Raw genomic sequence first — 24,896 nt, 5'->3', positions numbered from 1 at the left:
GAAGGACTTTCTCCACTCCCATCCACACCGCCCCCGCACCTCCACAGATGGACACAGACTCGCAGCCCCACCAATTCCTCTGCCGGACTTTATTCTGGACCAGCTGGGGTGATGGGGACCCCACACTTGCAGGGCGGGGGGGGCAAGGGGAGGGGAGGAGAGCCGGCGGGGGGGCGCTGCCAGCAGGGCCAGAGGGACTGCCCGCTCTAGACGGGGCCATAGAAGCGCTGGTAGGCGTCCTGGAAGCCGATGTGGTCCGCCAGCTCGTCGCAGTTGGGGTTGAGCTCACATACTTCCCTCTTGGGCTCCAGGGGATCCGGGTAGGGGGCTGGGGCCCTGACACGCCAAGAGAGCCGCATCAGCCTCCACGAAAAATGCCTGCCCCCTCCTCACACGGCCCTGGGGGGGGACTGCGGAGCCCTGGGCAGGGGGCTGCCCTCTCCCCGCCCGTCCCCCACGTTGGGTCTGGAGCCGCAGGGCCCTGGACGGTACTCACCCCAGCCCGGAGTCCAAGTAGCGCCGGAGCCTCCTCACCACCTCGCTGCCTTCCCGCTTGGATACGAAGGCTGTGGAGCAGAAAGGCAGGGATGGGGGGGCTCAGGGTCTGGGGGCATGGCGGCAGCCCCGCTGGGTGATGCGCACACGGCCCCCCACCAGGCCCTGCACCCACCTGCACCTCTGCGGGACTCCGCACCGCTGGGCTTCGCACCTGCAAAGGAGAGGGCCTGGTTCATCCCGCTTGTCCCTGGGCCCCCTCCTCTCCCCCCCTCCACCAGGACAGAGCCTGCAGGAGGGTGGCAGGACTGGAAGGGGGAGGGGAGGCCGAGCCAAGGTGGGCACTCACCTGCCAGGCCAGCCAGGCAGAGCGCGGCCAGGGCCAGCAGGGCGAGAACCGTCGCGGGTCTCATGGCGGGTCTGTCCTGTCTGTGGCTTTCGGTGCGCAGCTGCTGGGGCTGCTGCTGGACCTCAGCTGGTCGGTCTGCCTCTCACGGCCGCCAGCGCGGTTTATATCCGGGTTGTGCTGCGGGGGAAGGGGGGGCCCACCGTGTCGTGGGCGGGACACGGGGGATCTGCCAGGACTGTTTGGGAGTTGTCCACCCCCGCTCTGAGGGCCAAACCCCAAAGGATGTTGTGGTTGGAACCGGAGCTGCCTGGGCAGGCTCGGTGTCCCTGCAGGGTGCACCCCAAGCCCCCAGCTCCAGCCCAGTGTGGGGCAGGCCAGGAGGGGCGGGAGGGGAGCCTGCGGAGAAAGGGGGGCTCCAGGTCTAAAATAGAGTCCGGCAGAGCTGGGCTGCCTCTGGAAGGCTGTGATTTGCACTGTCGGCCCCAAGGGCAGGAGCCAAACCCCAGGGAGGGAGGGGTCCGAGGCAGCGAGGCCCTCTACACCCTCGATGCCCTCGACGCCCTCGTTCACCCAGAGGCGCTCCGCCCCTGCGGGACCTCGGTGGCAGGCCCAGTGCAGGGGCAGCTCGGCCTCTGCGTCAGGACAGGAAACCCCAAACCAGCAGAGGTGGGCCATCAGATGAAGACAGCTCTTCTGTCTGGGGCGGTGGGGAGCCTCTCCCCGGTGCCCCCGCAGGGGGAGAGGCAGGGCCCATGGGAAGCAGGGAGAGGAGCGTGCCTCTGCTCCTGACCCTCTGACCCTCCTGCGCCGGGGCCGTCCTCAGGGTGAACAGCTGCAGGGACCCGTCTTCCAGGACATGGACGTCCAGCCCGAAACCACCCCGGTGCACCCGAGGGCCGCGTCCGCCTCAGCTCAGCCCGGAGAGGAGGCAGTGCCCTCACGCACGGCCTTGTCGCCCAGGGTGAAGGCCGCAGCCCTACTGGGCTCAGGCCAGGGCAGGAGGGGCCCAGCAAGGGCCCCCCTGATATCTGCCCGAGTGTCCCCAGGGCTCCCAGACAGACCCCACCAAGCCTCCCCGGGGCGAGGCTCTGTCCAGGGAAAACAGTTTTGCGCCCACTCGTACCGATCCGCGCACTGAGGTCAGAGAAAGCGCCCATGTGTGTGCGTGCGCTCACCGGCTGCCAGCCCCGAGGGAGGCCGCCCGGGGCCGTTCTCACAATGAACCCGAGCAGCAGAGAGAAAGGGGGCAACCCAGGGGTCCCGGTCTCTGTGATGAGGGGTGTCGCTGCCCCCCTGCACGTGACAGTGAGGCGAGGCCCCGCCGGCCCACCCCAGCCTGGAGGCTCTTGGCGCCGCGCTGGGCCTCACGGGGCCTTGGCCCGGGAGAGGCTGGGAGAGGCCCAGCGGAGGAAGCTCCCTCACAGATTACAGTGGAGGAAGCGGAGGAAGTTTATTTACGGATGTGGGGAGAACATGGCAAGGGCCCTCGGGCTGGCCGGCAAGGGGGCAATCAGGGCAGACCAAACAGACTCCCCGAGCCAGGTCCGGGGGCGCTCAGGCACAGGCGGGGCGGGCAGCTGGCCCTGACCCGGAGGACAGAGAGCCTGGAGCCTGATTCCCAACATGGGAGCTGGCCAACAGTCCTCAAGTTAGAAGAAAACGGAGGGGTCTGAAGGGGGTGGGTGGGTGGGTGTGTGACCCCAAGGGAGCCCCCAAAACAGGAGGGACAGTCAGGCCTCATCCTCCAGCTAACTCCATCCCTGCTCAGGGACTGGGCACCATTTCAGTGGTTCTCAGAGGCAGCTCGCCGGGCCCTCGACCTCGGCTGCCCTCTGCTCCTGGTCCGGTGGACTTCTCACTCGGGCTCCCCCAGCACACCCACCAGCTCCCTCTGTTCTCTGCGCAGGGCCTGGCAACAGTAGGAGGGGAAAAACAGGACATGAGAAAACCCAAACCTTTCCCTTCACTCGGCTTGCCTCCAGCCTCCAGGCCTCTGCCCCCCGGACAACATGGACCGGGTCTGGGCTTGGGCCACGGGCCCGGCAGGGCAGTCGCAGGCAAAGGCCTCTTTGGAAGATTCCCCCTACTCAGCAGGTGTTTGTGGCAGGCTGGGGGCCATGGCCACTGAGGCCGGGCCTCCCCAGAGCAGTGCCCGTCGTGAATAAGGTCCCCCAAAGTATCCCCTGATCGTTTGAGCCCCCCCAGCGATTTCCAGCCGGCTCGCAGCTGGGCTCGGAGGCAGACAGAGCCCCGCAGATGCCGCACGGGGCCTGGCACCGAGCTCACCAGTGGACCCGCTTCATACGCAGGGTCTGTGGCTGCACTGGGTGAGCTGTGGGTCCGAGCAGAGTCTTTGCACCCCCTCTGAACACCGAGGCTCCGAATGTCAGGGCTGGCCAATTTGGAAGTCAGGGCCCAGACAGAAGAGTGACTCATGGCCTCAGCGAGATGGAGTGGCAACAGCGGGTCGCATCTCACCTGACGAATCAGCAGGGCGCCCCCAAGAGGCCCAGGAGGCAGCGGCAGGCTGAGAGCCTGGGTCAGGACCCCGTGGGTGCCCGGTGCCCCAGAGCCAGGGACAGGGTGAGGACAAGAGGGAAGAGAGCAAGCCACTGGCCCTGCTCCTGCTGCCGTCTCTCCAAGGCTCAGGGACCCGGGAGCCAGAGATTTGGGGGCCCCCTGCCATGAGGACTGGAACAGGAAGACCGGCCGCAGGAAGGGAACCACCAAGGGCTTATAAGTGAACACAAGCTGGACATCTGGATGACGGAGGGAGCCCAAGAGCAGTACAGCCACTCGAGCCTGCCTGCAACCCTGGATCGGAGCCACTTTTTGAGAGAGCGGGAGGGAGACAGGGCATGAGGGCAGAAAGGGAGAGAGGGAATCTCAAGCAGACTCCCCACTGAGGACAGAGCCAACGTGGGGCTTGATCTCACGACCCGGAGATCACGACCTGAACCAAAACTGAGTCGGAAGCTCAGCCGACTGTGCCCCCCGGGCACCCCCTAATGTACGCGTTTTAGAGCTAGTGGGGAGTGGTGGGTGGAGAACCCCACGGCTAACAGGAGGAGCCGGTCCCTCGGGCGGGAGGGACACTCACCTGCCAGGCCTGCTGCCGGGCCTGGCCTTGCTGCCGCAGCTCCTCCACTTGCCCGCGGCCAGCCAGCACCGCCTCGGCCAGCTGCCGGTTCTCGGCCTCCTGCCTGTGCACACGGCGCCGCAGGGCGTCCCGCTGCTGCCGCAAGTAGGGCGCCAGAGCGCTGCGCACGTCTTCTGCCGGGATCCCACTGGGGCGCCTGTGTGACCACGGGGGTGAGCGGCCGGGATGGGGGGACGTGTGTGGGCGAGGCTGTGCCGGCTTCCCAGCTGCGGTCTCAGGCGGGACGGGCTTCCACGGCCCCTCCCGAGAGCCGGCTGCGCGCCCCCGCTCTCCCGGTGCACTCAGCAGCCGGCCCTCGACTCAGGTGCCCGGGGACCCCTCTCCCCATTCTCACTGCCCACGCCTGAGGCGTCCCACCACATGCACCCCCATGTCTACCGCTCCAGGGCAGCCTCTGTCCGTGGGACCCTGTGCACCCGCTCCTCAGACAGTGAGTGCGGGAGTGGGGGACCCGGAGAGGCCCAGCCAGTGCTGGCGGACGGGGGAAGATAAGGCAGGCAGGACTGGAGGCAAGAGTACGGGGTCCTGATGCCTGAGGCAGGGGTGCGTCGGCTCCGATGGGCAGTGGGATGGAAGCTGCCAGAGCTTGTTTAAAATTCGTTTTCAGTTCTCAAACTCAATTCTACATGTTAATGTCACAAAGCATAAGAAAATTGGAAAGGACGAGAAAGGTGCTTCCTGACTCTGGCCTAAGACACAGTTCAGACGGGGAGAGTGGGGGGAGGCAGGAGCGCAGGGTCCCCCCCATTCTTCGTGGGACGCCTCAGGGGGAGTCAGTCCCAAGGGAGCAGGTCTCGGATTCACTGCTGAATCCCGGGCACGTAAAACCCTTCGGGGCCTACAGTGGGTGTCCCCTAAATGTTGTTAGATGGGCAAGTGAATAAAAACCAGACCCCCCGGGGCGGCCTGACAGAGACTGCAAATCCGCCCTTCCGCCTCCTGCCGTGGGCTCTGGGGCTCCCCTTCCCTGGAGGAGATCCCGGGCTTGCTGCCTAGGGTTGCTGCACCCGGAGTCCCACACGTGTGAGGTCCTTCTCACCAGGCCGGCTCCGTGCGGTCTTTGCCCTCTTCCACGATCTTGTCCAAGGCGTTCAAAACCGCTTCCAGGTTCCCCTCTGCTTTGATCTCAGAGATTTCCTCCTGCAGAGCAAGCAGGGAAGAGCTCTAATGACAGCAGACAAGCCCGCAGTGAAAATACACTGAACTACCGGCAGGACTCAGCAAGATTTTGGCTCATTTCTGTGTCTTTGTACCAACATTCCAACTTCTCTCCATGTGACTTTAATAATTAAGAACAGGAAGTAGCAAATGGAAACCATCTGAGGAGAACCTGCCCAGCAGGCCCAGCTGCTGGGGCCACAGCCTTGCCTGGTGCTTCCTGCCCTCCCCCACCCCCCAGCAGGAGGGCACAGGAACGGAACCCTCTGGACGGATCACCGTTACTTAAAGACAGAGTTCTGTCCTTTTTGTACTCCCTGTAGCATGCAGTTCCATGGGATTCCACGGCTAAGTGTCCCCTCTGTGCCAGGCCCCGCACCAGGTGCTGGGGACGCGGGGAGGACAGGAGTGGGGGGGTGCGGACAGTGGGCACAGCACTGGACCACGAGAGCAGGGGGACGGCCTGCGGCCACAGAGGGCAGCTCCGAGCACTGAGGACCCAGAGGGCCCCAGCCAGCGCCCCCTGCTGCGCCCCTTGCCACTCACCCGGACAGACGTCTGCAGCTGGGTGACAAACTTGTCATAGATCCGCTGCGTCATCTCGGGCTGCAGCTGGTGCAGGCGCTTGTAACAGTCCGTGAATCTCTGGAAGCTGGCGGGAAGCACAGACAGCAAGATGGACGGTCAAGCGCACAGCCAGCCCACAGCCCCGGCCTGGCCACCCCTGCCTTCCCCTGTGGGGCTCGGGGCCTGGTCAACTCCACAGCCCTGGGTAAAGGCTGTGGGTGCAAGACATCTCACCTGCAGCTCTGCTCAGCCCCCCCGTCCCCAGGGTCCTCACTACCTCTCAGCAGAGCCCAGCTGAGCTCAGGGGTGTCCCCTTACGGGTGGGTCACACCTGTCCAGCCATGTGCATCGAACAACTGGGAGGGCTCGCTAAGACTCGGCTGCCCCCACCATGTCCAACCGGCTCCCGGGGAACGCTGCTGCCGGTGTGGGCCCCGGTCCTTGAGAAACTCCCTTCGTTCCAGCCCCCTTGCTGGGCTGGACTAGGAAAGGACATGTGGCCTCCGGGAGAGCTTTCCTTCCTCCTCAAAGGAGCCGCACGGGAAGGAACGGATACCCTTTCTGTAGGGTGTGACTACACCTGCCGGAGGTGATGTCTCCAGCTCCTGGCCACCGTGGGTGGGGGCCCTTGCCTGAGGCCCTAAGGAGGCCAAACAGAAGAGAAGAACTGGGGTGTCTGAGGACATCATCAAGCTGCTGAAAACACCGAACTAGAGCCAACCCACCTTGGGGCTGCTAGTTAGTGGGGTAATGGATTCCTCTTATCGTCACGCCATTAAAAAAAAAATTTTTTTTAAGATTTATTTATTCATTTGACAGAGAGCACAGGGGGAGCAGCAGAGGGAGAGGAAGAAGCAGGCTCCCTGCTGAGCAGGGAGCCCTACATGGGGCTCGATCCCAGGACCCCAGGATCATGACCTGAGCCGAAGGCAGCCACTTCACCGACCGAGCCCCCCAGGTGCCCCTATTCCTGCCATCTAAAATCAGGTCTCTGTCACTGGCAGCTGAGAGCTGGGCTCCTGACCCACCCTCATGGCTGGAAAGATCAGAGGACACCCAGGATGCTCCCCATGGCTTGCTCTCTTAGACAAAGAAAGTCAAATAAGGTAACGAGTTTCTTGCCTTTCCTCTCCCCAGTCCCTGCTTTCTCGTCTCTACCTTCTCCCTCGGGCCCTTCACCTTCTGCCAGGGTTCGGCGCTGCCTGCCATGCTGGCCGCCAACCAGGTACTGGGTGTTCTGTGGGGGGGGGGGGGGGAGAGGCTGCATGGCCCACCCTGAGCTTCCGGCAGAGAGATGCCAGCAGACACAGAAACACACGTGAACGTGGGGACAGCCACTTGCGGAGGGCGCTGGGAAGGAAATGGGTCTCGGGGATCGTCTTTAAGCTGGGGTGGGGGTGTTCAGTGAAAGCCTCTCTGACGAAGCAACGTCCGATGACCTGCAGGAGTGTGTGAGCCAGGGAGTCCCCGAGCACACAGCAGCCCACATCTGCGCTCGCCTGTGGGTCTGGACACTCCTCAGCTGTGCAGCCAGGTTTCGGGGCCACGGGACACAGGGGTTTGGGTCCCTGGAAGCCCATGCCTAGCCCCCACCCCGCTCGGAGAATCACGGCTCAGGGCTCTCAGCCTCCCCGCCAGGATCCTGCCCTACACCGTGTCTGTCAACCTGAGCACGCACGGGGGCTTGCAAGGGACACCTGCTGCGTTTTCAGGAAATCGTGAGCCCGCTGCTCGACCGGCCGCACTGAACACTAGGTTATACAGTCTGGTAGCACATGATACTAAAAGCAATGGTACCAACTACTCAGAACACAGGACTTCCTCATCCAGCACCTTCTCCGTGCTCTGGGGGCGGCTGACAGCCTGTCTGGAAACACTGTAAGGTGCGCTGCGGCCCTCTTTCCGCAACTCCGGATTGAGCGTTTACCTTGGAGACTGGCAAACGCAGGAAGCCAGGGCTTTATTTTTGGAGGGCCGGCTGCCAGTCTCTGCCAGCGGCTCCGCGGGAGGGGACAGTCTCTCCCTGTTGTGACGGTCCACGATAGACACTGGCAGCCGTGACCAGGGCAAGGGACGGATGGCGGGCACCCTTCAGCCTCAGCAGGGCCCCGGGTGTCTCATGTGCTACCAGCCACACTCGCCACGCAGTCCGTGGCTACATGCGGAATGTGGAGAAGCAGGACGCCCAGCCAAGCGGGGCTGGAACTGAAACCCGGTAATTGTGGCTGGAGACGGGCTTGGCCTGGACACCGGAGATCCTGTTCCTCCTCCCAGCCTGCTCGCCGGCAGAGGGTCTGAGTGGGGCCCTCTCCAGTGCCCAGGCAGCCGGCAGCGGTGGCGAGGGCCAGGGGTCGGGGGCAGGCTGTCTGCCCACCTGTGCCGCTGCGGAGGTCTTCCTGCGGACCCGCCGCGCTCCGAGGACTCCGCAAAAGCAGAGCCCGTCCCCGTAGATCCCCGAACAGCGAATGCCTGCCTCACGGGCACGGAGGGAAGGCAGGCGGACTGGACGCCGGTGTCAGCGAGACAGGAGGACAGGGATCCTCGCTTTGTTTTGTTTGTTTCGTTTTACTGCGACGTAATGGCCACGCCTCCCCGTATAAGGCACACGGCACGATGCTGTGACCCACACATACGGTGAAATAAAGACCACAGGACGAGTAGTCAACACCCGTCACCAGCTCATAGATACACAAAACAGAGAAGAAAAGTTCTTCCTCGTGATGGGAACTCTTACAATGACGCTCCTCACAGAGCGGCGTGAGCTGCGGTTATCACGGCGTACACCGCGCCTGGGCTTCCTCATTCTGCAGCTGACACGCGTGTGCCTTGCCCACCTTCCTCCAACCCCCTCTCCCCACCACCAGAAATTCCTTTCCTGAGAGCCGGGGCAGGCTTGGGAATGGTTTAAATGCCCCTGTGAATCTCCTAAAATAGATACTCTCAGGAAAAAGCAGGAAAAGTGATGCATTTTAGAAAACATTCTGGGCCATCCCGCCCCCTGCAATGTCACTGGGATCTCCAGGGTGCCCAGAATTGTGTTCGATGCGGCTGCAGACCAGCCCCACCCCAGCCACCTCCCCACCCTGGACCCCAGGCCAGCGGGTGTGTGCTGCTCGGGCGGAGTCCTCCTCCCTCACGAGCAGCCCCGATGGCCTCTCTCCAAGTCCCCCTTTGCCCTCTGTTGGAACGGTGCCCTGGCCTTGGCCTTCCAAGGGTACGCAAGGGGCCACCCAGCTGCGTGCTAGCTACGTGCACTGGTTCTGCGGACGCACAGCCTGTCCTGTCTGGGTTCAAATCCTCCTGCCACCGCTCACGAGTGACCTGGGACAACTTCCTTACCTTTCTAAGCCTCGGGTCCTGCCTCTGTCAAGTGGGGATAGTAACTATCCGCGCTCACAGAAAGGCTCTGAGGTCACACATGGAAGGTACTTGGCACAGTGCCCGGCCCATCAACAAGCAGCATGTCAGCCACAATCAGGATCACCAATTTCCGAAGAGCAGTCCTCACCGCCCCCTCCGCTGTGAGAACAGCAAGCGGGCTTCCCACAGTCGAGAAGTCTCCCCTGCAGGAGGCAAGTGCTTCCGAAAAGCGTCCTGGTGGCAGATGCCCGCAAAGAAGCCAGCCCAGCAGCAGAAGAACCCACTGGCCCCAAGACACAGAAAAGGCTAAGTTGTGGCCCCCGCGAAAGGGGGTTACATTTATCACCAAAGTCACTGTTTGAAATGTATTTACTGAATTTCAAAACACAAACGACTATAACAACTGATTTTAATCTAGTTTTTCTCTTACACTCTTTTTTTAAAAGTATTTTTTAAATAACCTCTACGCCCCATGTGCGGCCTGAAGTCGCCGCCCCGAGATCTGGAGTGGCCTGCCCTTCAAGCCTTCCTGCACAGTATCTGAAACCCTGCACGGTTGGGACTCGCCGGAGAAATACTTCATTAACTGCACTAAGAACTCACTACAAACACAGTTATCACACAAGTTTATTTTTTTATTTCTTGAAAGATTTTATTTATTTATTTATTTGAGAGAGGGAGAGAGAGAGCACAAGCAGGAGGAGGGATAGAAGGAGAGGGAGAAGCAGACTCCCCGCTGAGCAGGGAGCCCTACACGGGGCTCCATCCCAGGACCCCAGGATCATGACCTGAGCTGAAGGCAGTCGCTTCACCAACTGAGCCACCCAGGCGCCCATATCAGTTTAACTTAAAAAAAAATTAACTTCAGAGTACTGAAGCCCAGAATCAAGCCCTCGTGGTCTGTCCCTGTGTCAAGGTCCGCCCGCACACCCCGGCTCGGGCTCGGTGGGCTGCAGCGCTAGGGGAGCCCAGCCCTGTGGTTCCACTGGGCGTCCCTTCACGGACTGCCTACCAGAGGGCGCTGCGGTCCCAGCCCAGGGATGGGCCACACCGAGACGGGGACAGAGGCTGGAGGGCTGGACACACCGCCGCCCACCACCTGGACGGCTGCCCCGCTGCGCTCGTAGGTGCTTAGCGGTCAGCTCCCTCCTGCTGCCCCTTCTCAGTCCTGGGTGTGCTGGGCAGCCGCAGGCCTGAGAAAGCGTAGGGAAGCCCAAACGAGAAATGCTCCTTGATGACAGCACAAGTCTGCGATTTATGATGACAACTGTTGACAAAAGGTTACCTTCTAAAAATTAACCTTCATTAGGGGCTCCTGGGTGGCCTAGTTGGTTAGGTGTCTGCCTTCACCTTGGGTCATGACCTCCGGTCCCCCTGCTCAGTGGGGAGTCTGCTTCTCCCTTTCCCTCGGCTCCTCTCCCTGCTCACCTCTTGCTCTCGCTCTCGCATGAATACAAAGGCCCCTTGCGCTAATCTAACCTTTTAATGCTTGGATTCTTTGGAAACTACTAGAAACTTAATAGTGAGAATATGAAACTGGGGTACTTTTTCCGAAAAAGACTTCTGATTTGATAAATATTAACACAAAAATTAAAAACTCCAACAAGATAATTGTACAGTAGTCCCCTTATCCACAGGGGGTACCTGCCAACACCCCTACAGATTCCTGAAACTGTGGATAGAACCAAACTCGATATATACTATGTTTTTTCCTATACATACATACCTACGATAAAATTTATAAACTAGGTACCGTAAGAGACGAACAACACTATAAAAATAATTGTTCTATAAAATATACTTGTAACTGCATACTGCAATAAAAGTTATGTGAATGTGGTCTCTCTCTCAATATTTTTTTTTTTGGGGGCGGAGAGGGATTTACTGGGGTCTCTTGAGGGGAGCTGGGATTGCTGGGCTCTGCAATCACTCATCAGAGGCCATCCAATGAGTGGCAGCGTGTTCCCAGGCGACGGGGGCCGGACGGGTCATGCTAAAGATAGCGGCAGCATCTGGGGACGGGGGAGGGCGCTCCAGTCGGCACGGGGACCTGAGCAGTAAGGTCTGGGTGGAGGAAGAAACACCTACTCCTCGTGGCCGGGCCTCTGGTCACCACATGGAGGTGGGGAGCTTCCCGTGACGCACAGGACTCACGTATCACTTGTCAAGGACCTCAGCCGCCCGGAGCCGCAGGCAGCAGATGTACGCCCCTGCGGAGATGGGCGGCCGCCGGTGGCAGTGTCTGGGTCACTGGGAGGTCTGTCTCTCGATACACTACTGGACGGTATTCACCCTTCTTCTTCTTGTGATGCTGCCCGACGACGAGACGCCCACATGGCGGGAGGAAGGCAGGGAATGCCGTCAGCGTGTGACAGACTGTCCGGCTACTCTTGACCGTCAGGCCGGACGTCAGACGGGGGGTCATCTGCTTCCAGACTGCAGCTGCGAGTCCTGACCCCGTGGACGGCCACTCTGGGGACATGGGCGACTACTGTACTCGTGGACCCACCTGACAGACACCGAGCACCGACGGCGCGCCGGCCTCGCTCCGCGGTACAAACCCACAGATGCCCTCGAGGGGATACCGTGACCAAGGAAAGACAGATCAGTCCCAGGAAACCGAGGACAGGAAGCAGAGAGGACCTCGCAGGAGCTCAGGGAAGACGCCCCGGAGGAAGCAACGCCTGAGGCCTAAGCGGGAAGCACGGGCAGGCCGGAGGACGGAAGGCCCGGCCACCCTGCCGAGCACGCTCCGTGCTCCACCTCCGCCACCTCCATTCCTCTGACGAGGGAGCGGAGGCAAGGAGACAGAGGCTTCCCCGAGGTGGCGTGGCTGGGACCCGAGGGGGCCCCCTGGCTCGGGCTCAGGTGCCCCCGGCCCACAGGCTGCCAGGGCGGCAGGGCTGGGCGCACCACGAAGGGGTGAAGCACGGCCAGGCCGGGATCAGCCCTGTGCTTCAGGAGGCCTCAGGCTGCTGTGTGGGGTGGACTCGGGGGGAGGCAGGCGGGGGGACACAGGCACGGGGAGGGGACACAGAGGGCGGCGGGTGGTCTGGAGGTGCCAACAAGCCACAGTCAGAGCCCCGCTGCGCTGCAGACACGTCACCGTGCAGCATGGTCTCCAGCACATGCAACCAGGGTGAGATATCGGGGGGCCCGCATCTCGTGGCCGCACTCTCCGGTACCACGGTACCACGCTTACCCGGGAGCAGCTGTCTCCTCTGAAGGCCGCGGGCAGCCGGCCGGCACACCAAGCGCTCTGCACTCCCCCGCGGCCGCACGGAGGCTGAAGTTTGGTCTCACAGACCCTACTTGGCCACCACAGCTGCACCGGTGGACACTTTGGACCCCCTCCTCCCTTGGGCCTGGACAGACACCCCCCAGGGCACAGCCAGGGTGGCGTGGCGCCTGTGGCAGATCCCGCTTGCCACCAAAAAGGATGACCTGGTCTTCGCCAGGGCCCACTGCCGCCTCCAGCCAGCTGCCTCTCTTGGTGGCCCTGATTTGTGACAAAGCCCTGAAGGGGGACAGCTTGTCTGCTTGCTTTAGCTAAACAGGATGGCGGTCGTTCAGAAGGTCCAGGAGGCTGTGAGGACAGAACAGAACCCTTCCTTTTCAGACAACAAGGCACAAGTCACGATGGTAAGCCCCAACCGAGCCTGCTTCTATGTTCTGACCCCCAAGAGAGGACAGGTGGGGGTCTTTGCCTTAGTCGACCCTAGGAAAGGAAGACACCCCACCTGGAGACAGTGGCGGGGCGGGGGTCCGTCTGCTCTGATGGCCCAGCGAGGCCGACTACCTGCCAGTCATTCTGGGGTGCGTCGTACGATTTGCCTCCTCATCAAGCGAACAGGTGCACGAGCAGTAGGCTGAGTCGCAGAGAAAATCAGTGCGGGGTGTGCGACAGCCCGCTGGCACGTGAACAAACTAGCCTGTACTACGTGGAGACCGCTGTCCCCGTATAGGGACTTGGTCTTGGAGACTAAGGACTTTTAACTTGATGACTCGGGAGAGGTTCAAGTACTTGCATACATCTTCAAAGCGGGTGTTTTCATACCCGACATCTGTTGAGCCCTTTCCGTGTGAAACAAGCCGCAAGGTCCTGCTAAAGCCCGCAGAGGGAAGGAGGTCCTGGCAGGGAGAGGCGGCCAACGGAAAGAGCGGGTCGCTGCAGGGGAGCTCACGGCACGTGTGTGTGTGTCCGCGTGCATGTGCGCATGCGTATCTTCCACACCCATGGCCCTGACCATGGCTAGAGAAATAGCGAGGGGCCAAGGAGTGAATGGCCTCATGAGCTGAGCTAATTCTGGAAGCAACCCTGAGACAATTAACCTTTTTAAGCAGGAGAAGGACATGCTTCAATATGAGCGGTAAGGGAAGGGGCAGGACTGAGGCTGGAGGGCAACCTGGAGGCGGCGGCAGCCACCTAATGAGATGGCAGGTCTGACCTTGAGCACTGGCACACGGGCGGGAGGGAGCAGGCTGAGAGCAAACTGCTTCAGCGGGGCCGGCAGCTGACTGGAGCAAGGGACTGGGGAGCATTCCCAAACCTCTGGCCTAGAGAATGGGCACACGGTGGTATCTTCCACCAAGTCAGAGCCCACAGAGGAAGCAGCCGTCCTGTCTCCACCATGCATGCTCGGTGGTTCTGTGGGACACGAAGAGGACAGTCCAGAAGTAGACTGCTGGATCCTGAAGGCTGGCAGAGAGATGCAGCCTGGGAACCCTCAAAGACCCCGCAACAGTCTACTGGGCATCTCCAGGCACCGTGATAAGCAATGAGTGCAGAGCGGTGAATGAGACAGACCCGATCTTGTCCTCTGGACCTTAGGTTTAACGTGGGGGACACGGACAAGGGAACAGTGCACGGTCAGGGTGCTACGGGGGAATAAACAGAAGTGTCGTGATAAAGAGTAACTAGGGAAGAGGCGCCTGGGTGGCTCAGGAAGTTAGGCTCTGCCTTCAGCTCACGTCATGATCCCGGGGTCCTGGGATCAAGCCCCGGGTCAGGCTCCCTGGTCAGCAGGGGAGTCTGCTTCTCCCTCTCCCTCTGCCTCTGCCCCTCCTCGTGTGCTCTTGCGCACTCACTCTAATAAATAAAATCTTTAAAAAGAAGAGTAAGCAGGGGAGGAAGGCAGCTTTAAAGACGGTTTGCAAGAGATGGCAGAGAACCATCCCTGGCGGAGCAGACATCAGCTGCAAATGCCCCGAGGCAGGAAAGCTCTGGACCTTCCAGGAGAGGAGGAGGACTCCCTGAGATGACAAGGCGTCGAAGGCGGCCAGAGTGCATGGAGCCTTGGAGGCCAGGGCAAGGAGCCGTGCACAGACCCTCAAGGGCTGTTAGAAGCAACAAGACATCAAAAGGGACATGATCGTTCACGTGTGGAGGGATGTGAGGAAGGGCCGGCGCTCACACATTCCAGGACAAGGAGAGGAAGAGGAGCCCAAGAAGGAAGAGGGGCAGAGACTGGTGTGGGAGGCCGAGGGACAGCGTCAAGGACAAAGGAGTGGCTAGCAGCGTCAAATGCGACAAGGAGAGCAAGTAGGGCAAAGACGAAAAAATATCCACGGTATTTGACAACAAAGAGTTATTAATGACCTTGAAAGGAAACATTTCAAGGGAATGGCGGCAAAATGCTTTCAGCTGAGACCTAAATGGGAGATGGGGAAGCGGGGAGAAACCTGCAGCCACAGCCTCGGATGTAAGGGGAGCGACACCGAGGCGGTAAGCGGGACTGGGTGACTCTCAGCCAGATCCACAGATGCAGGAACTCCTCCTGGTGACCTCAGTTTTCTCTACAGACCAGGTGTGGGGGGGTCATTCTCCCTGCCAGGGCACCAGGGCGGGGTGCGGGGGAAAGGCCCGAGGGGCGTGATGGGCATTTCCAGTAGTTGCTGTGGAGAAGGGGAGAGGACTGACGGGGGCAGAAGGGGCCGGGCTCACGGTAGAGGCACGATGTCCCATGGGGGAGAGGCTCCACTACATGGCTCCTCGGGCTGGGGAAGGGGCAGAGGGGTGCAGGCAGAATACTGACTTGTGCTTGGCCAGGCGCTGGGAGGAGGGAGCAAAGATGCAGAGAAGCCTGAACCTATCCAAACAGCTTTCTAACCCCAGACCTGTTTCTCTCCCCAGCTCCTGATGGATGGCACCACCCTCCACCCAACCGCCACAAGATGGGAGTCCTGGAGTCCCCGTCCCTCCTCTCCCCTGCATCCTACCCCCAGTTGCCTCCATCTGCACCACCTCAGGCTGCTGTGGCCCCTACCAGGCAGCTAGGCATGGGACTCTGGGCTGACAAGCTTTCCAAGGTCAGACAGAATGCTTCAGACTTTTAAAAAATAATAATTGTCATTTTTAAATGACTAAAAAATGTAACATGTCAACTAATCAACTGCGATTTTATTTTTTTAAGATTTTATTTTTTTAAGGACTGTCTATACCCAATAGACAGGCTTGAACCTACAACCCCGAGACCAAGAGTTGCATGCTCCACCCACTGGGCAGCTAGGAGCCCCTGTCAACTGCAATTTTAATACAGTTAGAGAAAAATCATATTCATGTAGGATCTGCATGCTTCTCTCCATAACCTGATTTTAAAATTTACCATTATAATGTGATCATTTTCCCATGATTAGACATTATTCAAAATGGAATTTTATTTTTTAAAAAAGATTTTATTTACGGGCGCCTGGGTGGCTCAGTTGGTTAAGTGTCTGCCTTCAGCTCTGGTCACAGTCCCAGGGTCCTGGGATCAAGCCCCTTGTCCGGCTCCCTGCTCAGCGGGGAGCCTGCTTCTGAACCCTCTCCTCCCGGCTTCTGCTCTCTCTGGCTCTCTCTCTCTCAAATAAATAAAATATTAAAATAATAAATAAAAGATTTTTAAAAAGATTTTATTTATTTGAGAGACAGAGAGAAGGCACAAGGGGGGAGGGGCAGAGGGAGAAGCAGACTCCCCGCTGAGCAGGGAGACCAACATGGGGCTTGATCCCAGGACCCCGGGATCATGACCTGAGCCAAAGGCAGATGCTCAGCCGACTGAGCTACCCGGGTGCCCACCAGATGGAATTTTAAAAACCAGCAGAGTACTTTATTAGTCCGAGTTATTATACTTGTGTAACTACCATTCTTCAAATGTTGGACATTTTAGGTGATTCTCAATTATTTCCCACTGAACATTGTGCTATGATAAATATCTTTTGTAGATTAACCTTTTTGAACTCTTTATTTTGAAATAATTATAGATTTGCAGGAAGTTGCAAAGTCAAGTACCCTCCACAATGTTAACATCTTGCACAACTGTAGTCCGACATCAAAACCTGAAAGTCAACACCGTACACAGCTCGTTCAGATTTCACCAGCGATCACATATACCCCAGTTTGTGTGGCCGTCATGTGTGTAACCCTGCGTGACTACTACCTCAGTCAAGGCAAGGCACATTTTTTTCCTTTTTTTAAAGACTGTTTCATTCATTTGAGAGAGAAAGAAACTAGGGGGAGGGGTAGAGGGAGAAGGAGAAGCAGACTCCCCGCTGAGCATTATACATTCAGAGCGTTACAAATAAATAAATAAACATTTTCAAACCAGTGGAGAGACGTCTCCCAAACATGAAAAAAAAAAAAAAAAAAGGATCAGTCATGACTTAAAGAAACATCAAGGGCACTTGGCTGGCTCAGCTAGGAGAGCGTGTGACTCTTGACCTCAGGGTCGTGAGTTCCAGCCCCATGTTGAGAGCAGAGATTACTAAAAATAAATAAACAAACTTAAAACAGAAATTGTGACTGGAGATTTTAAAAATAAATGGATGGCTCAAGTCACCAGGAGGATTTTTTAAATAAGCATATAAAAGACTTTAATAACATTGAAAAGTTGAAACTAAGTATAGAATTTTATACCCAGGAATCAGATACTGCACATTCTTTTCAAGCACACATGGAACATTCACAAAAACTGCCCACATACTTGGCCACATGGGGTCAAAGTGTCAAAAGTTCCCCCCAAAATTGGTGTCCTACAGACCATGTTACCTAATCGTAATACGATAAAATTAGAAATCACAACAAAAGGTTAACTTTAAAAAAAATTACATGTCTGGAAACCAAAAAACATACTACTAAATAATCATTGGGTTAAAGATGAAATCATAAGGAAAATTACATAAAATAAAATACATAAAATTAAATGACTATGTCCGCGTGTGAAAGAATGGAGCTGGACCCCTGTCTCGTATCACACACAGAAACTAACTCAAAATGGATCAAACAAAAGAGCAAAAACCAGACAACTCATTAGAAGAAAACACAGCTGTAAGTCTGTGGCCTTGAATCAGACAGTAGTTTCTCACATGACACTAAAACCACCTGCAACCAAAAAAAAAATTCTCTGCAACTTTCTATCTAAATAAATACATATTAATAAATAAATAATCTAAATTTGACTTCTCAAAAGTAGAGCTTTTACAAGTTAACGGTACAAAGACTGCCCACTTAAAGAATGGGCAAAAACGGGGCGCCTGGCTCACTTGGTGGAGCATGCGACTTGATCTCAGGGTTATGGGTTCAAGCCCCAAGTTGGGTGTAGAGATTATTTAAAACTAAAAAATAAGGGGCACCTGGGTGGCTCAACTGGCTAAGCATCTGCCTTCGGCTCAGATCATGATCCCAGGGTCCTGGGACTGAGCCCCCTACATTGGGCTCTTTGCTCAGCGGGCAGTCTGCTTCTCCGTCTCCCTCTGCCCCACATTCGTGCTTGCTCTCTCTCTAGTGCTCTCTCTCTTTCTCTCTCAAAAAAATATTTAAATCTTAAAAAAAGACAAAAATAAAACGAAAAAAAAAACTGTATATAAATAAGTAATGGGCAAAATATTTGAATCAACATTTCTCCAAAGAAGATACAAAAATGGTCAATAAGCACCTGAAATGTGCTCAGCCTCGGTAGTCCTTTGGAAAATCCAAGGCCCTGTGAGATACCACTGTACGCTGGGCTACGGGCTGCCATCAGAAAGACAGACAGTAAGGAATGCTGGTGAGGATGTGGAGAAATCCCAACCCTCGCCACGCCTCAAGCTGGCGGACACGTAAAATAGCACAGCTGCTTTGGGAAACAGTGGCAGTTCCCCCAAAAGCGAGACCTGGAGTTACTCTACGAGCCAGCAACTCCACTCGTAGGTGTATCCCCGGGAGAGCCGCACACTGGTTCAGTGAAGCCCTTCACAGCATTCCTCCTAACAGACCGTAAGGCGAAAACAGCCCCACCCGGGCGGCAGTCGATGCAGGATACACCCAATGTGGTCGGGAGAGCCACACCACAGAATACGATTCAGTCATAAAAAGGACAGAAGTACAGACATGGGGACACGGAGGAACCCTGCAATCATGCCTTATGCGAAGTGCGAGCAGCCGGACACGTCAGGCCAGGCCAGGCGAGGTATGCCCAGTGCAGAGGAAATGTCCAAAACAGGCAGCTGCACACAGACAGAAGGTAGACTGGTGACTGCTGGGAGCTGGGGGTGAGGAACGGGGTGGGGGGGAGTGACTGCTAACAAACACGAGGCTTCTTTCTGGGGCGATGAGGGTGCTCTGGAACTAGACAGTGGCGGCGGGTGCACGACTCTGTGAAGGTACTAACTGTGCACTGTGAGGGTAAAGTTCACGGTGTAAGAATTAGATCTCAATTAAAAACTTCAACAACTATGAAAATATGAGATACTGAAATTTGTAGAAACTGGCAAAAGTAGTCCTATGAAAATTTATAGTTTTTTAAAAAAGATTTTATTTATTTATTTGACAGAGAGATAGAGCCAGAGAGCGCAAGTTTGGGGTGGGGGGGATGGCCGATGGAGCGGGAGAAGCAGGCTCCCCACTGCGCAGGGAGCCCAAAGTGGGGCTTGATCCCAGGACCCTTAACTGAAGGCACACGCTTAACTGAATAAACCACCCAGGTGTCCCTGAAAATTTATAGTTTTAAGCACATTTTTTAAAAAACCAAAAAACGCTGAAAAAGAAAAGAGCTAAATATTCAACTCAAGAACTTGGGAAGAGAGTAATAAAACAAATCAAAAGAAATAAAAAATAAAGATAGGTTTCAAAGATACAGAGGCTCATAATAACCTCAAAAGTTTTTTTAAAAGCCAATTTTGTAAAAAGATTAGTAAGATAGAACTCTGCCTACATAAAGTCCAAAAAAAGAGAAACAGCATGTAATGGAAATAGGAGAAGTAATAAAAATTAAAGTAAAAATTTAAAACATTTTGAAAAGTTAGACTGTAACAGACAAAGGAGACAGATTTGGGGTGGGGGAGCGCCTGTAAAACAGCAATCCTACCACAAGAAGAAATCAAATCCGAGTCGACTTGTGGCCATGACAAGAACGGCTCCATACCAGACGCGGGCAGCGACCTCAGTGAGGACACATCCAGCGCCACGGCTCGACGCCCGCTGTGCTCAGCAAAGCAAGAAATTCTTGGCCTAAGTGAGCTCTCCCAAACTTTTAAGAAATAGATAATCCCAATCTTACAAAAATCGTTTCAGAAGAGGGAGTACTGTCTACGTCCTCATACACAGCTAATATGTCCTTGATTCCATAAACAAATAAGGACAGTAAAGGAAATAAAGATGCATTCAACTTATTAGCATATAAACACAGATCTAACTAAATCTAAGTGGTTTTTTTTAAGGTTTTATTTTTAAGCATTCTCCACTCAACCTGAAGCCCAAACCCACAACCCCCAAATCAAGAGTCACACGCTCCCCCCACTGAGCCAGCCAGTGTATTTTAAAAATGCGCCATAATCAAGTACATTCATTCCCAGAAGGCAAAGATGGTTTAACTTCCATAATATCTGCCAACAGAGATCACCAATATTAATGAACTAACGAAAAATTACAAGATCATCTTAGTAGAGGAAGAAAACATTTGATAAAGTTCAACATCTAATTATGATGCTTCAGGGGTGCCTGGCAGGCTCAGTCAGAGAAGAGCGTGACTCTTGATCTCTGGGTCATGAGTTCGAGCCCCACGCTGGATGTAGAGATTACTTACATAAACAAACTAACTTAAAAAAATTATGACTTTTTAAAAACCTCTCTGAAAACTAGAAACACACAGGGACTTTCATAATTTTCCAAAAATATGTGCCCAAAACTTAAACACTGTGGAGAACTTTAGGAAGAAGGCAAAGACAATTACAACAGTGTTTACTACTGCAAGTCCTTGATGACAATCTGGGTGAATCTCACAAAGGCAATGCCGAGGAAAAGAAGTCAGACATAATAAAAGATTACAAACTACAGGATTGCATTTAATAAAGTGTGGGGGGAATCCAGGGAAAATTAATGTCTGGTTAACACTCGTCAGGAAAGAGGTTACCCTTTCAGCTGAAGGTAAAGCTGGGAAGGGGGCACATGAGCACTTCCTGGGGTTGTTTCTTGATCTGGGTGCTGGTTACAAGGGTGTGCTCATTCGTGAAAATGGTTATCGAGATGAACATTTATGATCTGTGCACTCTGAGGGAGGTTATACTTTCCTAAGAGTGGAGCAAGATTGCTAGATACAACTATCTTACAAAAAGCAATAGTTTCTCTAAGTCATCAGTAACGAATTTTAAAAGAAAATAGAAAATAAGAAAATATTCACAATAGTAACAGAAACTACTAAGTACTAGGTAGTGACCTAGTAAAGAATGCACGAGTTCTTTAAAGAACTTTAAAACTCTATAGAGGGCGTGCCTGGGTGGCTCAGTCAGTTAAGCGTCTGCCTTCGGCTCGGGTCACGGTCCCAGGGTCCTGGGATCGAGCCCCACGTCCACATCCAGCTCTCTGCTCAGCGGGGAGCCTGCTTCTCCCTCTGCCTGCAGTTCTCCCTACTTGTGAGCTCTCTCTCTCTCTCTCTCTGACAAATAAATAAAATCTTAAGAAAATGAGTCTGGGAAAAAAAAAGCTGGAGGAAACAAGTAGGCAGCTGGCAGAAAAGGAAGCCACATGACTGACAAGTGTAATGAGGACATGTCCAAAGCTGTGAGGCAGTAGGGGTGTGCGAATTACAACAACCGTGGGACAGCCCTCTCCACAACTTCAGAGCTGCAGGGGTTAGAATGGTGGACACTCGGTGCTGGTGAGGATGGAGGAGACAGGAACAGCCTTCCTGGAAAGCAATCTGACAAGGCACAGGAGGTGTAAGCCCCAGAATCCAGCAGCCCCTCTCCGATATTTACGTCCAGAAATGCCAGCACTCCTGTAAGAACACGGACAAGGACGGTCACCCGGCATAACCTGTGGAGGAGGGGCCTGGAGGGAACCAGGGGGTCTGTGACAGGGGACAGGTAAGCGCTGATGCATATCTTGGTAAGAAAAACTGCCCGAGAAGCCCTGAACCACATGCACTTACAGTACATGGTTTGATCTTAAGGGAAAAAAATGGTGTTGAGTGAAAAAAGTTGTATGCAGCTCAATTATCATTCATATAATCTTAAAACAAGCATAGACAAAACAAGGTATTTTACAAAGAAGCAAACATACTCCAATGTCACTTCCTTGCACTCCTGCTAACCCAGACGCCCCCACCCCACTGCTCTATTCCTTTACCCTGATTTATTTTTCTTTACCGCTGCTTGATCACTGGTCTATCTCCAGCTCCTACAACAGAGCCTTGGACATTGTAGTAGGTCAATAGATATTGGCACATAAATAAACGGAGGACATAGAGCTAATAGAAAGTGGGGCCTATGGAGAGGGGCGAGGAATACAAGAATGAGTGGGGGGGGTCTAAAATAAAAAAGCAAAAGAGGGGCCTCTCCTGGACAGATCTTGGTGGTGTCTTATGACGGGTCCATAAAAATAATTACAAATTATTTTATCAAATCCATTGCTCCGGAAACTAGGTCCTGCACGAAAAGGCCGCCACCGCCGCCCCCCCCCCAGCAGGCCTGACTACCTCAGGGCCTTCGCACAAGCTGTGTCCTCCGTCTGCAGCCTTTTTCCCTATCCCTCGTTCCTCCACGTTCCGCTCAGGGTCCAGTCCCCAGCTGGCGCCCTCCCCGAGCTGCCCTCCGTCCCATCGCCTGCCCACTATCTCAGCAAACCCTGTGCTTACTCTGTGCCCAGCACGTGTCCGCCCACGGACTGCGCACCAGGCGGGCGCAGGGTCCGCCGCAGGTCTGCGCGGGGCTAAGGGGTGGGCCGCGCGGGGAGCACCGCCACAGCACCGCCCGCGGGGGACACCACCCGCACGCGCCCCACACTTCCGCATCAGTCGACGCCCCTCCGGCCGCCCCCCGGCCGCCCCCCGGCCGCCCTCCGGCGCACAGGGGCCCGGGCGCGGGGTGAATGAGCGCCAAGCTCCCTGCTCCGCCCCCATGCGCGCGCGAGAAAGAGACCACGTGACTGCCGGAAGGGGACGCCGGCCAGTCACAGCCCAGGAACGAGGCCACGTGATCAGGCCGCTGCCGCCGGCCCCCTCCCCCGGGCCTCTCGCGCGCCTGTAGCCTACTCCTCCCCCTTACCTTCCGGCGGCGACCAGCTTCTGGAGGAAAGTATCCACCAGAGTGTCGAGGAGCTTCACCCTCGGAATGGTGGCACCGGGGGGCACAGATTCCGGACACGACCCCTCAGGCCCCTTTTCCTCACAAGCGCTCTCTGCGTTGACGCTGCGCGCTGCAGCCATATTGAAGCCGGACCGCCAAATCTAACGGGCTCGGACGCCCCGCCCACCGAGGCCCCCGATTGGCCGGCCCCGGCACTGGGCGCCTCCGGTTGGAGGCGGCGGGTGTCGATTACCGAACGTCGCTGGCAGCGGCGCGCTCCGCACCGACGTCCTCTCAGGGCAGGCGGGCCGACTACACGGAAGCTAGTGCTCAGGGGCTCAATAAAAACGTTTAATTACACGTCAGAGACTTCGTACAGTGCAACAGTGAATGTCCGCCGCTGATGTTCACAGGAGTCCAGTCTATCAATGCCAGCTGCACCTGCGTGCCCGCCCGCCCAGTGTCCCACGTTCCTTCCAGCTCGGGCCACGGACCAGCTCACCCCCAAGTCCAGCTGACGCGGCCTTCGGTCCGCTGCCCACCCGGGCGCTCCGTAACCCAAGCCGCCCCGGGCCCCTGACGTGCTGGATGGGAGAGCAGGGGCAGGGCTCCCCGTCCGGAGACGCATGGCGACCTTTCGGACTGCGAGCCAGTGCGAGAGCGATAGAGGGACAGATTTGGGGGGGGGGGCGGGGCGCGAGGGTGGCCCGTCCGGCACGGAGCGCGGGGAAAGCGGTCTGAGCGCACGAACCCCCACCTCCCCGAGAGCGGCGGGGCACCACACGGCCCGCGTGGCCAGACCGCAGCCGGGCCCCCGGGGAAGAGGTGTAGGGCTGAGGCGCCGAGAGAGCGGGAGACAGGGGCCCTGGCCTCTATCCTGTTGGTGGCTCTTGGGGCGGGAGGTTCAGAGTCACCTGTGCACGGGGGAGACCATTAGTGGACAGACACTGGGGGACCCCTGACAAAGGAGGAGAGGGGACACAAAACCGAAAGTAGGTGAAGGAGGATAATCCAAGAAGATTAGAGACCGCGACGGGCGGCGGCGAAGGTGGAGAAGCGGGGTTTGGCTCAGATCTGGCCAGGGTGACAGAAGAGGGGCAGCCGTAGGAAGTGTCAAGGCCTCGGGTAGCTAGCACCTTTCAAGTTGGCACCGCGGCCTTTCCCAGGGGGGCCGATTAGAGGCGGGAAGGCTCATCCAGCCACACCTGTGCAGTGCAGGGTCTGACACCTTCTGTCGTTAGGGGCGCCGCACCACGCACCGGGCAGGCTTGGTGGCAGCGGGGCGGGGGAAGGAGGAGTGCTGGGTGGGGGCCAGATCGGCTGGGCAGTGTCGGGCTGGTAAGTGCAGCGGTCCTGGTGCGGGTGACCTCTTGACGCGCTCCTTACTCTCTCCCAAGCATCCCTCGGGAGGCCCGTGACTGGGATGAGAAGAGAAACACCAGTGGTTCCACGACTTGGGAGATTCCCGCTGTGAGACGTGTGACTCCGTGAGTCCCGGTGACTGGGGTGTAGACGCGGGCAGCCCCACCGCGCAGGGCCCAGAGCTTGCCTGGGCTGCTCTGGACCGGCTGTCCTCTCCACCTGGTGGGGCAGCGTGCCCAGGTGGCCTCATCTCCTCAGAACTGGGCCTGCCCCTCTAGTCACCTGGGCCCCGGGGAGCCAGCGGCCTGCATGTCCGGGGCCTGCTGGCTCCAAAGGAACGTGGACGGGACAAGTAACTGGGATTGAGGGAAAAGCCACATGTTCCACCTGTCTGAGGAAGGGGTGGGCTCTGACTGCAGGATTGGCGCTTCAGCAGGACTGACAGTACCTAGTTCACAGATGTTAAAAAAAATACACACACAAAGTATCAACATTTGTCCCCGACCTAATAACTCTCCAAAGAGAGGACAGGTGCTCTGGAGAACCAGAGGTTTTGCTGCTCCTACTCCCTGTGCAGAAGTACCTGGCACCGTGCTCCCCGCCCCCAGCAGCAGGGAAAAGCAGAGCAGTCTGGTGGGCAGCTCAGTCCCAAAGTAAAAACAAGCAAGCCTACGAGATGAAGCAGGAAAGGGCTGACGGCAGCTGGTGGAACCCGGGCTAAAAGCCCAGGAGGAAGACCAGTGATCGTAAGCAAGCTCTATGTACAGCTCTCATCAGGGTCTCAGGGACACAGATGGCAGGGGAAGCCAGAAGAAGGGTTCGCAAGGGATGGGTGGGGTGGGATTGGTGGGGACGGCGGGTTTCCTTAGGACAGGACTGAGGACCGGGACCGAGCGAGGGAGCCCAGTTTGACAAGAAAATAAAAAA

At 56.7% G+C, this 24,896-nt stretch overlaps 1 protein-coding gene across 3 annotated transcripts; it reads right to left on the bottom strand.

Annotated features, from left to right (window-relative positions):
- Positions 1 to 74: 74 nt before the first annotated feature.
- On the bottom strand, positions 75 to 24,744 carry BGLAP (polyamine-modulated factor 1). Of its 3 annotated transcripts, XM_087855127.1 has the most exons (10): positions 22,587 to 22,778; positions 5,709 to 5,814; positions 5,044 to 5,144; positions 3,941 to 4,140; positions 1,911 to 1,932; positions 1,184 to 1,196; positions 845 to 956; positions 671 to 709; positions 497 to 566; positions 75 to 336 (listed from the first exon to the last, which is right to left on the bottom strand). In XM_087855127.1, the coding sequence occupies exons 1-10, from the start codon at positions 22,745 to 22,747 to the stop codon at positions 207 to 209; spliced, it is 954 nt and encodes a 317-aa protein (XP_087711253.1). In that variant the 5' UTR covers positions 22,748 to 22,778; the 3' UTR covers positions 75 to 206. The 3 variants fall into 3 exon arrangements, with proteins under 3 accessions (XP_087711253.1, XP_087711257.1, XP_045640169.1); XM_087855131.1 differs by lacking the exons at positions 845 to 956; positions 1,184 to 1,196; positions 1,911 to 1,932 and having other exon boundaries at positions 3,945 to 4,079; positions 22,587 to 24,744; XM_045784213.2 differs by lacking the exons at positions 75 to 336; positions 497 to 566; positions 671 to 709; ... (1 more) ...; positions 1,184 to 1,196; positions 1,911 to 1,932 and adding an exon at positions 2,276 to 2,753 and having other exon boundaries at positions 3,945 to 4,140; positions 22,587 to 24,744.
- Positions 24,745 to 24,896: the final 152 nt, after the last annotated feature.

The sequence above is a fragment of the Ursus americanus genome, chromosome 2, assembly GCF_024610735.1.
Source record: "Ursus americanus isolate L20-20 chromosome 2, mUrsAme1.1.p, whole genome shotgun sequence".
In the NCBI taxonomy this organism is placed as follows: Eukaryota; Metazoa; Chordata; class Mammalia; order Carnivora; family Ursidae; genus Ursus; species Ursus americanus.
The sequence above is the reverse complement of the archived record's forward strand: the minus strand, read 5'-3'. Positions and strand labels throughout refer to the sequence as shown.